This window comes from Engystomops pustulosus, chromosome 4 (assembly GCF_040894005.1).
Source record: "Engystomops pustulosus chromosome 4, aEngPut4.maternal, whole genome shotgun sequence".
Taxonomy (NCBI): Eukaryota; Metazoa; Chordata; class Amphibia; order Anura; family Leptodactylidae; genus Engystomops; species Engystomops pustulosus.
The window spans coordinates 15399790-15413383 of record NC_092414.1 but is presented as its reverse complement, the minus strand read 5'-3'; the positions used below and the strand labels follow the sequence as shown (position 1 = coordinate 15413383).

The window sequence follows — 13594 nt, the reverse complement described above, 5'->3', positions numbered from 1 at the left end:
GGACCTGTACTCACAGCAGCATGGGCATCTATAGTCATCTATGCTGCTTGGAGTAACTGCCTGCACTTGGCATTACTGTACAGTATGCAGATGGGAAGGCAGGGACTCACAGCATCGTAGATGACTATAGACAACTATAGATGACTATGCTGCTGTGAGTACAGGTCCACAAACAATGTTCAGCCCAGAAAACACAACTAACATACAAACTGTATTCAGTGTCGGACTGGGTTTCCTTAGACCCACCAGAGAATATTTGGGGGTCCACTCTTCATTGTCCGCAAGGAAATATACTCTAGCAGCCTTCAAGTTTTGTTGTTTTCTGATGGACCTCTGGGGTTCAGTATTGGGTTGAGCCAGAGCCCACCGGAGGATCCTCTGGTTCTCCGGTGGGCCAGTCCGACACTGACTGTATTTCATAGATCGGATGCGTAATGGCTATCATTTTAATAACCCACCAAGCACATTTTAAAATTAAAAATGTTCTTTTTACATTTTTTTTACAATGCCCACAAATTAGAGGGGGGAAAAAAGGAAGAACCACATTTAAAAATTGATTATATCCTTTTATTAATTTCACATTCCGATTCAATAATACCCAGAATTTGACTCTGTGCCGCACCATACAAATAGTGGGGGGGGGGGGGGGAATCATTAAAATTTCAACAAAGCAAAGAAAATACCAAAGATAAAAACAAGTGAACGTGATAAGAACATTTTGTCTTGTGGATTTACAATTTTTTTTTTTTTTGGTGAGATGATGGATCACAGCTCAAACAGATCAAAATCATGCGAATCTGACTGGCGACAAAGTCATAATTTAATCGAGATAAAAATGAAATGAGGTATTGTGGGTATAAAAGAAAAAACAAAAACATTTGCCTATTCAAAATTGCACTATTAAAAAGAAAAATCCTGTTTGTTTCATAACAAAAAAAACTATTGGAATTTTGGAACTTCACATAATTCCGAAAAACAAGTGTTGGTCTTTTTCCGAAAATGGCTAAAAATGAGACTACATTTTCCAAAACAAAGAAATATTATTTTTTTAAAGATTTTTAAATCTATAAAAGAACTCAAAAGTAAATTAAAATTTGTCCAAATAATATCTGCACATAAATACATTAAAAGATTTTTCACTTAGCGGTTGTAATATGTTACCATAATGGAAAAAAAAAACCTCAATATAACATAAATAAAAAAATTAAAACATAAATAAAGCAAAAAATAGCAATAAACAACTATGCCAGACATATAATTTCCACCCCAAAAAATATTGCATATGATAAGAATATTTTTTGGAAAAAAATATGCAGGTTTCATAAAACGAAATTTAAATTATATAAAATATAAAGTGATAAGCAAAGTAAAATACAAAAATAGAAATTAAAATTTGTTAGCTATTAGTAATCACTTATACTGTAAATTAAAAACATTTACATAAACTTTTTAAAATAAATTAACAACTTTTGTACTTTCAAAAAAATTTAAGAAAAATGTCTGAAACAATATTCTACAAACTGCATCTCATATCAATCTCTACTGTATCCATGAGAAATAACTTGCACTGTAATTATCATTTTTAGGCTGGAAAAAAATACTCCTTCATTTTTTGGGGGATTTTTAGTGTGGAGTGCTCCCAATTTGGCAAATTTGCAGATGTTTTTTTCAATTTTTTTTACTTTGCACTTAAATAATTTAAAAACTTCTTGATATGTACCCCCCACCCTCGTAACACAATTACTGGGGAGCAGAAGGAAAAATTATTGGTTGTTGTCAGGGTCCCTATGAGGGTAGTTATTGCCCAATGACCAATGGCTTTTCCGGAAAGAAAAAAATTCTAAGATAAAAATAAATCTCTTCTATCTCAGAAGGTTGTACATTTATTATCTATTATCATGATTCAATCCTCTTAATTACATTTTGAAATTTGAAAATTAAAAATGTTGTCACTTTTAAAATTTGTAAAATTTTAAAATTTAAAGGCCAAACCATTATTAAAGAGATTGTTTAATCTTGAAAAATTTGTACTATGAAGACGGAAACCCAGATGGTTGGACAACGGTTGATGAAGTTAGCACCACACATGAAGCTGGAAATATTATATACATGACTGGGTTGAGACTACCAGTATGGGAGATGTTCTTTATAAGAGGTTAATCCATGCCTCTTGGAAGGACTCTCCTTTAAAGGAAACCTACCATCGGGAACCTACCTAGTGAGGTAGACCAGTTGGTAGGTTCCTCCTAAAGTCCTAAGCCCTAAACTATCTTTCTCTAATCCTTTTATGTAGCCCAACTTGACCTAAACTTTATCTTACTAATATGCAAATTCTTGGCACAGGCTACTGGGGCGTGGCATAGTCACGCCCCAGTAGCTTACACTGTCCCACCTCCTTTAGTGTCCTCGGTATGCTCCTGATGCACACACAAGCTGTACATATGATACATGTGTGCGCTCTGCCACCGCCACAGCCCGGAGAGACTACTCCATGTCCTAGTAGCCTCTTCCAAAACTTAGCATATTAGTAAAATAAAGTTTAGGTCAGGTTAGGCTATATAAAAGGATTAGACAAAGATATTTTTGGGCTTAGGACGTTAGGAGGAACCTACCATCAGATCTTCCTTAAAGGTAGTTTCTTAATGGTAGGAAGGGGGTGACTAGGAATCATAGCTGATGGCTTATCCTCCTCAACTCCTTTAATTAGACCTTATTCTCTTCTTTGGCCTTGTTGACCAACATATGGACACCCTAAACTTCCATAGGTAAGACAAGAATATAGGATCACTTTGTGATTTTGTTTCATAATATATGTAAAAATTTCCAGTTCTTGACCGGTATTTGGTGTTGATCAGTTCCCTGTTATGTGATGCAGCACAAGAGCTTAACGTTAGCCCCCTAATACATCATATCTAAAAAAAAATTTACATAGCTAAAATGCAATTGCCAGATTATGTAACTTTTACATATATTTTGGAATATCACTCGTAGCTAGACGTTCCTGGCCAATCACAGCCATAGCGCGTGCCGGACCCGAACTTTGCCGATAACTTCTAGAAGCCAAATTATTGACTATTCCGTCATCATTTTCACTTTCTTTTTCCAGCCTCCATAGAAAATTAAGTGCAAAAGTTGACCAAAATTATTAAATGCAAAAACACATTGACCTCATTGACCCCTTCCTCTCCATAGCTTAATGGAGAACTTCATCAAAACAAATTCTCTATGGACACCATTAAATTCACCAAACAAGGAGGTCCAAGAGGTCCTATTCTATAAAGTGGCCATACCCCCTCTGTGGTATAAAGCTATAACCTCAGGGGTGTCGTTTTAGGGGGATCAGAGGTAGCACTCCCACCACACCATACAGATTCTTTTAGATGAAATTCATCAAAACACATTCCCTGTGGAACCCCATTAAATTTTCCAAAAAAGCCACGGTTTCCAAAAGGTGCCCATACCCCTTCTACACTGATTATGTACCCTGCAGTCTAAAGCACTCCCATGCTCCTTAAGACTCCCACCACACCCTGATGTCTTAAGGAGCCTAATTTTGAGGTATGTAAAGTTATGCCTCTACTTAATTTCTTGGTTTAAGAGAGAATTGGGAAGGGGCATTCACCAGTTGTCCTCTTCTATGGTAGAACATTAGAGATAAGCAGGACCCATACTTTCAGTTCAGGCTCGGCCACACGAGCTAGATGCATTGCCAAACAGCTAAGCCGGCAAGTTAACATCCTTTCTACTTGCTATAGCCATGATTGGTCAGGGGTGTCGTGGTCTGAAACTACAAGTCTGCTCGTCTCCATAGAAGACATTTTCAGATGTAATTCCACTTTATGGAATTGAAGGGGTCCTCTGAGATAAAAGATTAAAAATCCTTGTATAGGTTTACTTAACGGGGTTCCCAAAATATTGAAAACATACTCATAAAATAGGTCTTTATATAAGTCCGAGAACCCCCACCGAGATCAGCTGTTATTTAACAGGGAACGGAACAGGAAGCAGAAAGTGCCACTTCCTGTGTAGCAGTCAAACCTGGATTGGTAACATTTAATCTACAGAGAATGACGACAACCACTTCCTGTTCCAATTTCTGTTTATCAACTGCATTGAGCAGTTGATCTGTGGGGGGTCCTGGGTGAAAGACCCCCACTATTTGATATTAAATACATATTCTATGGCTATGTTTTCTATATTTTTAGTATGGAAAACCCATCATAATAACTATCTTGGCCATAGTGAGTAAGGGTCGCTTGGAGGAGACCTATAAATACAGAAGTCAGTCGGTGAGTGCATTACCATACAACTGGTTTAATAATTGTGATTTTAGAATAAAACTAAAATAAAGAGAAACATCAACCTCACGGTAAAAAAAGGCCAAGTGCATAAACATGTCAGTGCGTGGACAGAATATGGCATCATCACATCAATCACCATTATATGTGCAGGCTATCATTAGTAAGGTGACCTCTCTGGCCACGTAACATATATAAAACTCTTGATTTAAAAATAAATCTAAACTTATAACCAACTCATAGAGAGCAAAGAAATCTTAAAGGGATTTTCCAGGCAAAATTTATTGATGACATATTCAAATATCAGATTGTTGGGGGTTCAACCTGTTTTTTTAGTAGCCGGTTAACTGAGAAAGGAACAAGAAGATGAACATTCTGTGAGTAGTGGCTGAACTGTGTTACTACAACTTAAAAAATGAATAGGGGCTTATGTGTAGTAACCTGGTCTGGCCACTATACAGGAAATAGAGCTGTCCACTTCCTGTGCCATTCTCAGTGTATTAAGTGCTGAGGGTAGCAGATTTGTTAGGATCCTGCTAGGCAGACTGCCACCAATCTGATCCTGAAGACCTATTCTTACTCTGGAAAACCCTTTAAGAAGAACAACTGAAGCTCCAGGCGATCCACCAATGCAATCCCGGTAAACAAGACACATTTTTGTTTACTTACGGCTGGTCAACTATATAAAAAAATGAATAGGGGCTTATGTGTAGTAACCTGGTCTGGCCACTATACAGGAAATAGAGCTGTCCACTTCCTGTGCCATTCTCAGTGTATTAACTGCTGAGGGTAGCAGCTTTTTTAGGATTCTGGGTGTGAGACCGCCACCAATCTGATCCTGAAGACCTATTCTTACTCTGGAAAGCCCTTTAAGAAGAACAACTGAAGCTCCAGCCAGTCCACCAATGCAATCCCGGTAAACAAGACACATTTTTTCTTTACTTACGACTGGTCAACTATATAAAAACATTTCTTAAGGGAGTAGTAGCACCTATATTTGGGGTAATTTAAGATGTAGAATACTTTTTGGATCCTAACATGTAGATTCCATTATTTCTAGAAGATGATTCATTCCGAAGTTACTGCATTTCAAAGCTTAAGTAAAGTCTCAGAGCTGGTGGCGTTGTTGCACTGGTTTTGTATGTGGTAGTCACCGGCATAGTGGTGAAAAGAGGTATTGAACATTGGCGAGATGACTTTTTATTGCAGTACCATTAGGAATAAAAACAACAACCAAAAAGTAATGACTATCGAGATTTTGTCTGATGTTACATCACATAAAATAGGAGGAGGCTTCTCTCAAATGCCAGATTTTAGTGTTTTAAAGGGATTTTTTAGGCCAAGAAATAGTGTCTTTCTGGGTGCATAGTTATTTGTGGATTGTGTTATACACTCACCGGCCACTTTATTAGGTACACCATGCTAGTAACGGGTTGGACTCCCTTTTGCCTTCAGAACTGCCTCAATTCTTCGTGGCACAGATTCAACAAGGTGCTGGAAGCATTCCTCAGAGATTTTGGTCCATATTGACATGATGGCATCACACAGTTGCTGCAGATTGGTCGGCTGCACATCCATAATGCGAATCTCCCGTTCCACCACATCCCAAAGATGCTCTATTGGATTGAGATCTGGTGACTGTGGAGGCCATTTGAGTACAGTGACCTCATTGTCATGTTCAAGAAACCAGTCTGAGATGATTCCAGCTTTATGACATGGCGCATTATCCTGCTGAAAGTAGCCATCAGATGTTGGGTACATTGTGGTCATAAAGGGATGGACATGGTCAGCAACAATACTCAGGTAGGCTGTGGCGTTGCAAGGATGCTCAATTGGTACCAAGGGGCCCAAAGAGTGCCAAGAAAATATTCCCCACACCATGACACCACCAGCACCAGCCTGAACCGTTGATACAAGGCAGGATGGATCCATGCTTTCATGTTGTTGACGCCAAATTCTGACCCTACCATCCGAATGTCGCAGCAGAAATCGAGACTCATCAGACCAGGCAACGTTTTTCCAATCTTCTACTGTCCAGTTTCGATGAGCTTGTGCAAATTGTAGCCTCAGTTTCCTGTTCTTAGCTGAAAGGAGTGGCACCCGGTGTGGTCTTCTGCTGCTGTAGCCCATCTGCCTCAAAGTTCGACATAATGTGCGTTCAGAGATGCTCTTCTGCCTACCTTGGTTGTAACAGGTGGCGATTTGAGTCACTGTTGCCTTTCTATCAGCTCGAACCAGTCTGCCCATTCTCCTCTGACCTCTGGTATCAACAAGGCATTTCCGCCCACAGAACTGCCGCTCACTGGATGTTTTTTCTTTTTCGGACCATTCTCTGTAAACCCTAGAGATGGTTGTGCATGAAAATCCCAGTAGATCAGCAGTTTCTAAAATACTCAGACCAGCCCTTCTGGCACCAACAACCATGCCACGTTCAAAGGCACTCAAATCACCTTTCTTCCTCATACTGATGCTCGGTTTGAACTGCAGGAGATTGTCTTGACCATGTCTACATGCCTAAATGCACTGAGTTGCCGCCATGTGATTGGCTGATTAGAAATTAAGTGTTAACGAGCAGTTTGACAGGTGTACCTAATAAAGTGGCCGGTGAGTGTACATTTTTTCAGTCTAGAAGGAAAAGGGTGTGGCTTCACTTAAAGTGGGTGTGGTTTTGTGATAAGTGGGTGTGGCATAAGAGCATTGATTTTGCATCATCGATTTCTAAAAATCTGTTGATGAATATGCTTTCTACAAGGCATAGCTTTATTGTATGCTTGTAGCCAATCATCTCTTCTAAAGTAGCTCCTCCTACCTACTTCCTCTCTGACATCAAAGGAAGGTCCCCCCTTCTACTTTTTGTTTTACTAGATGGACTGAGAAAGTTTTGTAATTTTGTCAACTACAGGCCACTAGAAGGGTTGGAAATACCATCTTCTTCCATCATTATATGGTGTAAAAATTTATAATTTATAAATATTGGTACACTTTAAGCAAATCTTGATGTTTTTGACCAGCCGTAATCGCAAAATCTAAGCCTGATGTAGAGCTCCATATATCCCACAATGCAGTTGCCTATGTTGTAGAAGATCCCAAATTCTTCCAATAGACCAACCATACAACGTCCTACAGAAAAGTTGCCTCCTAAAGTGTTCAGATCACGGCAAAGGGTGCAAAATCATAGAAAAAACATAATAAATAGCATGCTCTTAACATGAAATGAAACTCAACCTTATGATCGACCTATGAATAGTGAGGAATTATGTCCATCACGGCTTCAGATATTGGCTTGAGTATTCCGGAACGCTATAGCTGATGAGATTAAGGAACAGTCTTCTATCTGTCTATCTTCCCGCATCACCAGCACCTGCCATGATGGAGGTCACCATAGAGTTGTCCTCTCATGAGCAGATGTTCCTCTGTGCTTTACTATATCTGAATACAGAAACTGGAAGAGTCCATACTTCTCCTGGCTTGTGGTTGTCACCAGTAATCCACCACTTAGTCCCATTGTAGCAGCCCCTTCGAAGACTACGAAGAGTCCGGAGGTGTTTTGGAGAGACAGTTGAGAGGGGCGCACTGTGGACTGGAATGTGATTTCTCTTCTTGGAGTGCTAAATTAGGACTAAAAGATAAAAAAAAAAAAAAAACAAATTTTAGAAAATTGGTCACTCAAGACAACATCCACAACCAAAAAATCAGTAAACTTTACGGTAGTATAACGCAGTCATAAAATATCTGTAAATGTTTTAGTTGGAAATTCTCCTTCGACACTAGAGAAGTTACATTACCTGACACTTCCTGTTTTGTGGAGCTCACTTTACAGCTTTGCTGTAAAATATTTGGAACGTCAGTGGGGTAATCTCAAAATTATTTAAAGATTTTGCTTCAAGTAAAATTGGAAACAGAGGTGATTCAACCAATGATCAAGGATCCCCAAAGATCAAAATAATGGGGGTTATGTTCTTCCTCATTTGTGGGGTGTCAGGTTGAGCAATCTTTTCAATTCCAGGAATAGTTCCCACATAGAGGGCAAGTGGCCTACAGTAAGGCACACACTACGCTCCCAAAAATATTTCAGTTGAGTTTCAGGGAAACTGCCGACTAACTTGCAGCATCTCATACCTGATTATGTAGCCTTAAAGGGGTTTTCCCACGAAGAAAAGTTAGGCCCTATCCACGGATAGGGCCTAACTTGCTGATCAGTGGGGGTCTCAGTGCTTAGACCCCCACAGATCACAAAAACAAGTGGTCTGTCGGACCCCTCGTTGACCATAATGCTCAATTATTATCTACGAAGATCACTGATCAGCAAGTTAGGCCCTATCCAATGGAAAGGGCCTAACTTTTCTTTGTGGGAAAACCACTTTAACTTATCCAAAGTTAGACTGGAAACATTGGTGGTTCAACCAATGATCAGGGATCCCCAACAATCAGGTGGGGTGTCAGGTTGAGCCAGCGTCCTGCCGATCAATTCAATACCAAGAATAGGCAAGAGCAGCTGAGATAACTGCCCCCATCATAGAGAGGAAGTAGCCTAAAGTAAGGCCCACACTGCGCTCCAAAAAAAAAAATGTTGTTAAGTTTTGAGAAAACTGCTGACTAACTTGCAACATGTCATACCTCAGAATAGTCGTTATGTAGCCTAGAGGTCACAAGGTGCCATTTCCACCATAATTTAACCCCTACAGTACTCTCCATTCTAATGAGGTAAACACATGTATGGTAATTATAGCTGGGAACAAAGTGTAAAGCAGTTGTCACATCTATCAACCATCCTGGAACAGCAATAGTCCCGCCACATGTGCTGCTAATGTAACCAATGTGACTTGGTAAGGAAGTTTCTATATTTGATCCGTGAGATCAGGAGCTTTAAAAAGCGCAGAGTATTTTTAGCCTTGGAATTTTTTTAACATTTCTCTTAGCTATAAGAGTCCTGTCATTTTAGTGCTGAGACGTAGAAGTACTCCTTAAGACCAGTTGATATGGAGATTCTCTGACGAATATCAGTGGGAAAAATATATATGCAAATATATCTTGTATTAAACTAACCCCCTAGTGTCACCTAATATCTGACCCTTCACCTTGCCATTTAATATGACTATGCTCAGATTACTCATGTTACTGTCTACATATAAAAAGGATAGCTTAACATTTATTAACTATATAGCATTTACCAACTTTAAGGTTCTGACCCTTCCTTTTCCTCTCCCCATTCCCTGCACAATTACCTCTTCCTCTCCGTTTTACCTTCACAGTAACTTCTGCAGCTCACCCCCCCCCTCTTTGCTGTAAAGTAAATCCTGAAAACCTGCTCCCCTTTCCTGCACAGTAACCTCTGCATCTTCTCCTCCCCCATTCCCTGCAGAGAAACAGCTCTTCCTCCCATTTCCTACACAGTAACAGCTGCAGCTCTTCCTCCCTTCTCCTATTCCCTGCACAGTAACTTCTGCAACTTCTCCTCCATCCTTCCATTCCCTGCACAGTAACTTCTGCAGCTCCTCCTTCCATTCCCTGCACAGTAACTTCTGCAGCTCCTCCTTCCATTCCCTGCACAGTAACTTCTGCAGCTCCTCCTTCCATTCCCTGCACAGTAACTTCTGCAACTTCTCCTCCATCCTTCCATTCCCTGCACAGTAACTTCTGCAGCTCCTCCTTCCATTCCCTGCACAGTAACTTCTGCTGCTCCTCCTTCCATTCCCTGCACAGTAACTTCTGTAGCTCCTTCTTTCTTCTCCCATTCCCTACACAGTAACTTCTACAGCTCTTCCTCCTATTTCCTACACAGTAACAGCTGCAGCTCTTCCTCCCTTCTCCTATTCCCTGCACAGTAACTTCTGCAACTTCTCATCCCTCCTTCCATTCCCTACACAGTAACTTCTGTAGCTCCTCCTCCTATTCCCTACACAGTAACTCCTGTAGCTCCTCCTTCCATTCCCTGCACAGTAACTTCTGCAGCTCCTCCTTCCATTCCCTGCACAGTAACTTCTGCAACTTCTCCTCCATCCTTCCATTCCCTGCACAGTAACTTCTGCAGCTCCTCCTTCCATTCCCTGCACAGTAACTTCTGCAGCTCCTCCTTCCATTCCCTGCACAGTAACTTCTGCTGCTCCTCCTTCCATTCCCTGCACAGTAACTTCTGTAGCTCCTTCTTTCTTCTCCCATTCCCTACACAGTAACTTCTACAGCTCCTCCTCCTATTTCCTACACAGTAACAGCTGCAGCTCTTCCTCCCTTCTCCTATTCCCTGCTCAGTAACTTCTGCAACTTCTCCTCCCTCCTTCCATTCCCTACACAGTAACTTCTGTAGCTCCTCCTCCTATTCCCTACACAGTAACTCCTGTAGCTCCTCCTCCTATTCCCTACACAGTAACTTCTGTAGCTCCTCCTCCTATTCCCTACACAGTAACTTTTGTAGCTCCTCCTCCGATTCACTGCACAGAAACGTCTGCAGCTCCTCCTTCGATTCCCTGCACAGAAACGTCTGCAGCTCCTCCTCCCATTCACCTGCACAGTAACTTCTGTAGCTCCTCCTTCGATTCCCTGCACAGAAACGTCTGCAGCTCCTCCTCCCATTCACCTGCACAGTAACTTCTGTAGCTCCTCCTTCGATTCCCTGCACTGTAACTTCTATAGCTCCTCCTCCTATTCCCTACACAGTAACTTCTGCAGCTCCTCCTTCCATTCCCTGCACAGTAACTTCTGCAGCTCCTCCTTCCATTCCCTGCACAGTAACTTCTGCAGCTCCTCCTTCCATTCCCTGCACAGTAACTTCTGCTGCTCCTCCTTCCATTCCCTGCACAGTAACTTCTGTAGCTCCTTCTTTCTTCTCCCATTCCCTACACAGTAACTTCTACAGCTCCTCCTCCTATTTCCTACACAGTAACAGCTGCAGCTCTTCCTCCCTTCTCCTATTCACTGCACAGTAACTTCTGCAACTTCTCCTCCATCCTTCCATTCCCTGCACAGTAACTTCTGCAGCTCCTCCTTCCATTCCCTGCACAGTAACTTCTGCAGCTCCTCCTTCCATTCCCTGCACAGTAACTTCTGTAACTTCTCCTCCATCCTTCCATTCCCTGCACAGTAACTTCTGCAGCTCCTCCTTCCATTCCCTGCACAGTAACTTCTGCAGCTCCTCCTTCCATTCCCGGCACAGTAACTTCTGCTGCTCATCCTTCCATTCCCTGCACAGTAACTTCTGTAGCTCCTTCTTTCTTCTCCCATTCCCTACACAGTAACTTCTACAGCTCCTCCTCCTATTTCCTACACAGTAACAGCTGCAGCTCTTCCTCCCTTCTCCTATTCCCTGCACAGTAACTTCTGCAACTTCTCCTCCCTCCTTCCATTCCCTACACAGTAACTTCTGTAGCTCCTCCTCCTATTCCCTACACAGTAACTCCTGTAGCTCCTCCTCCTATCCCCTACACAGTAACTTCTGTAGCTCCTCCTCCTATTCCCTACACAGTAACTTTTGTAGCTCCTCCTCCGATTCCCTGCACAGAAACGTCTGCAGCTCCTCCTTCGATTCCCTGCACAGAAACGTCTGCAGCTCCTCCTCCCATTCACCTGCACAGTAACTTCTGTAGCTCCTCCTTCGATTCCCTGCACAGAAACGTCTGCAGCTCCTCCTCCCATTCACCTGCACAGTAACTTCTGTAGCTCCTCCTTCGATTCCCTGCACAGTAACTTCTATAGCTCCTCCTCCTATTCCCTACACAGTAACTTCTGTAGCTCCTCCTCCCATTCCCTGCACAGTAACTTCTGTAGCTCTTCCTCCCTCCTCCCATACCTTGCTTAGTAACTTCTGCAGCTCCTCCTCCCTCCTTCCATTCCCTACACAGTAAATTCTGCAACTCCTCCTTTTTCCCCTTGCTCAAATACCTCTTGCCTCAGGCAGCACAACCTGCAATTAAATAGGGGGGGTGGCAGCATCAGCGGCACAGTCACCTACTACAAAGCAGGGCCTAACTCTTAAAAATAGTGTTTCTTCACACCCATTGTCAGCCTTGATTGTGAGACATTGCACGGAGAACTCACTTACTAAAAAATAACCTGATACATCACTACTGGATAACTCGCCTCAGGCGGCAGGAGCTTCGGTTCACCCTTGCTCTCCACACTCTCTTACATGAAACAATAGTACTTTTCTGAAACAGTACACTGTATTCAAATACCCATGAAGACCACAAACCTGGCGGTGACCCCACAACATTTTTCATACCAGACAGGAACCGGGCAGGAGTAATATTTTTAGGATTGCACAGAGAAGAAAAGAAACCTGTGAAGTTGTGCCAAGCTTTTCATGCAGTGCAGAGATAAAAGCGGGTTAGTCGCATATTACCTGGCGGACGGGCAGTCTAGCCGCCGGGTTAGTTGTGAGTAGAGTGGCGGTGAGGCAGCAGGCTGCTGACAATCTACAAGAGACTGATAAATTAGACATATATACAGAGAGATGACACACTCCATGGTTATATAGAAGGAGAAAAGAGAGCGCAGGCAACAGAACATAGGTTACAGGGGCTGTATGTGATTAGAAACAGCGCCACTATAGGCTGTGGCTGGTATTACAACTCATTACAATTCATTGACTTCAGAGCTGCAATATCAGAAACAACCCAAGGTCAAGGGTGGCGCTGTTCAGAAAAAGTAAAAACTTTCTTCTAATCTCACACTCAGGGATGAGCAAGAGATACAAGTTTAGGACGCCTCTTCTTTTAAAGGGAATCTGTCAGCAGGTGTAACCATGCAGACATGGAACCGTTCCTTGTTAGCAGCAGGGCATATGTATAATATGGATTCGTATTTCGGGATTGTAGCTTCTGGAAGGTATATCCTTACACCGCTTAACTCTTTGCATACAGCTTCTCCACCGAACTTCCTATCTGCTTTGAGTAAAGTTGTAGCAGGTTTCTGGTTAAATGTAAAAAAGCACAGAGTACAGCAGTGTGAGGACATGCCCCTGATGCACTTGGAGAAGCGACAATCCTAGAATATAAATCCATACTTAACAGTCCTGCTGCTACTAACAACAAATACATTGTTTAGATTACACAGCTTTTGTGGGACAATACCTAATACTGTCTGAAGAGAGCACAGCAGTGTGAGGACATGTCCCTAGTGCTCTTGAAGAAGAGACAATCCTAGAATATAAATCCATACTTAACAGTCCTGCTGCTACTAACAACAAATACATTGTTTAGATTACACAGCTTTTGTGGGACAATACCTAATACTGTCTGAAGAGAGCACAGCAGTGTGAGGACATGTCCCTAGTGCTCTTGAAGAAGAGACAATCCTAGAAT

General features: G+C 41.8%; 1 protein-coding gene across 5 annotated transcripts in view; it reads right to left on the bottom strand.

Moving 5' to 3' along the window:
* Positions 1-6888: 6888 nt before the first annotated feature.
* The window catches only part of BICD1 (BICD cargo adaptor 1), a 103388-nt gene continuing 96682 nt past the window's right edge, over positions 6889-13594 (bottom strand). The window contains exons 9-10 of one of the 5 annotated variants that reach the window (XM_072145281.1): positions 12634-12706; positions 6889-7917 (exon numbers count right to left, since the gene is read on the bottom strand). In XM_072145281.1, the coding sequence (XP_072001382.1) occupies positions 7824-7917; positions 12634-12706 (167 nt within the window). In that variant the 3' untranslated portion in view covers positions 6889-7823. Of the gene's footprint in view, positions 7918-12633; positions 12717-13594 lie in introns of all 5 variants that reach the window. The other 4 variants (XM_072145286.1, XM_072145287.1, XM_072145285.1 and 1 more) reach the window with 4 other exon arrangements.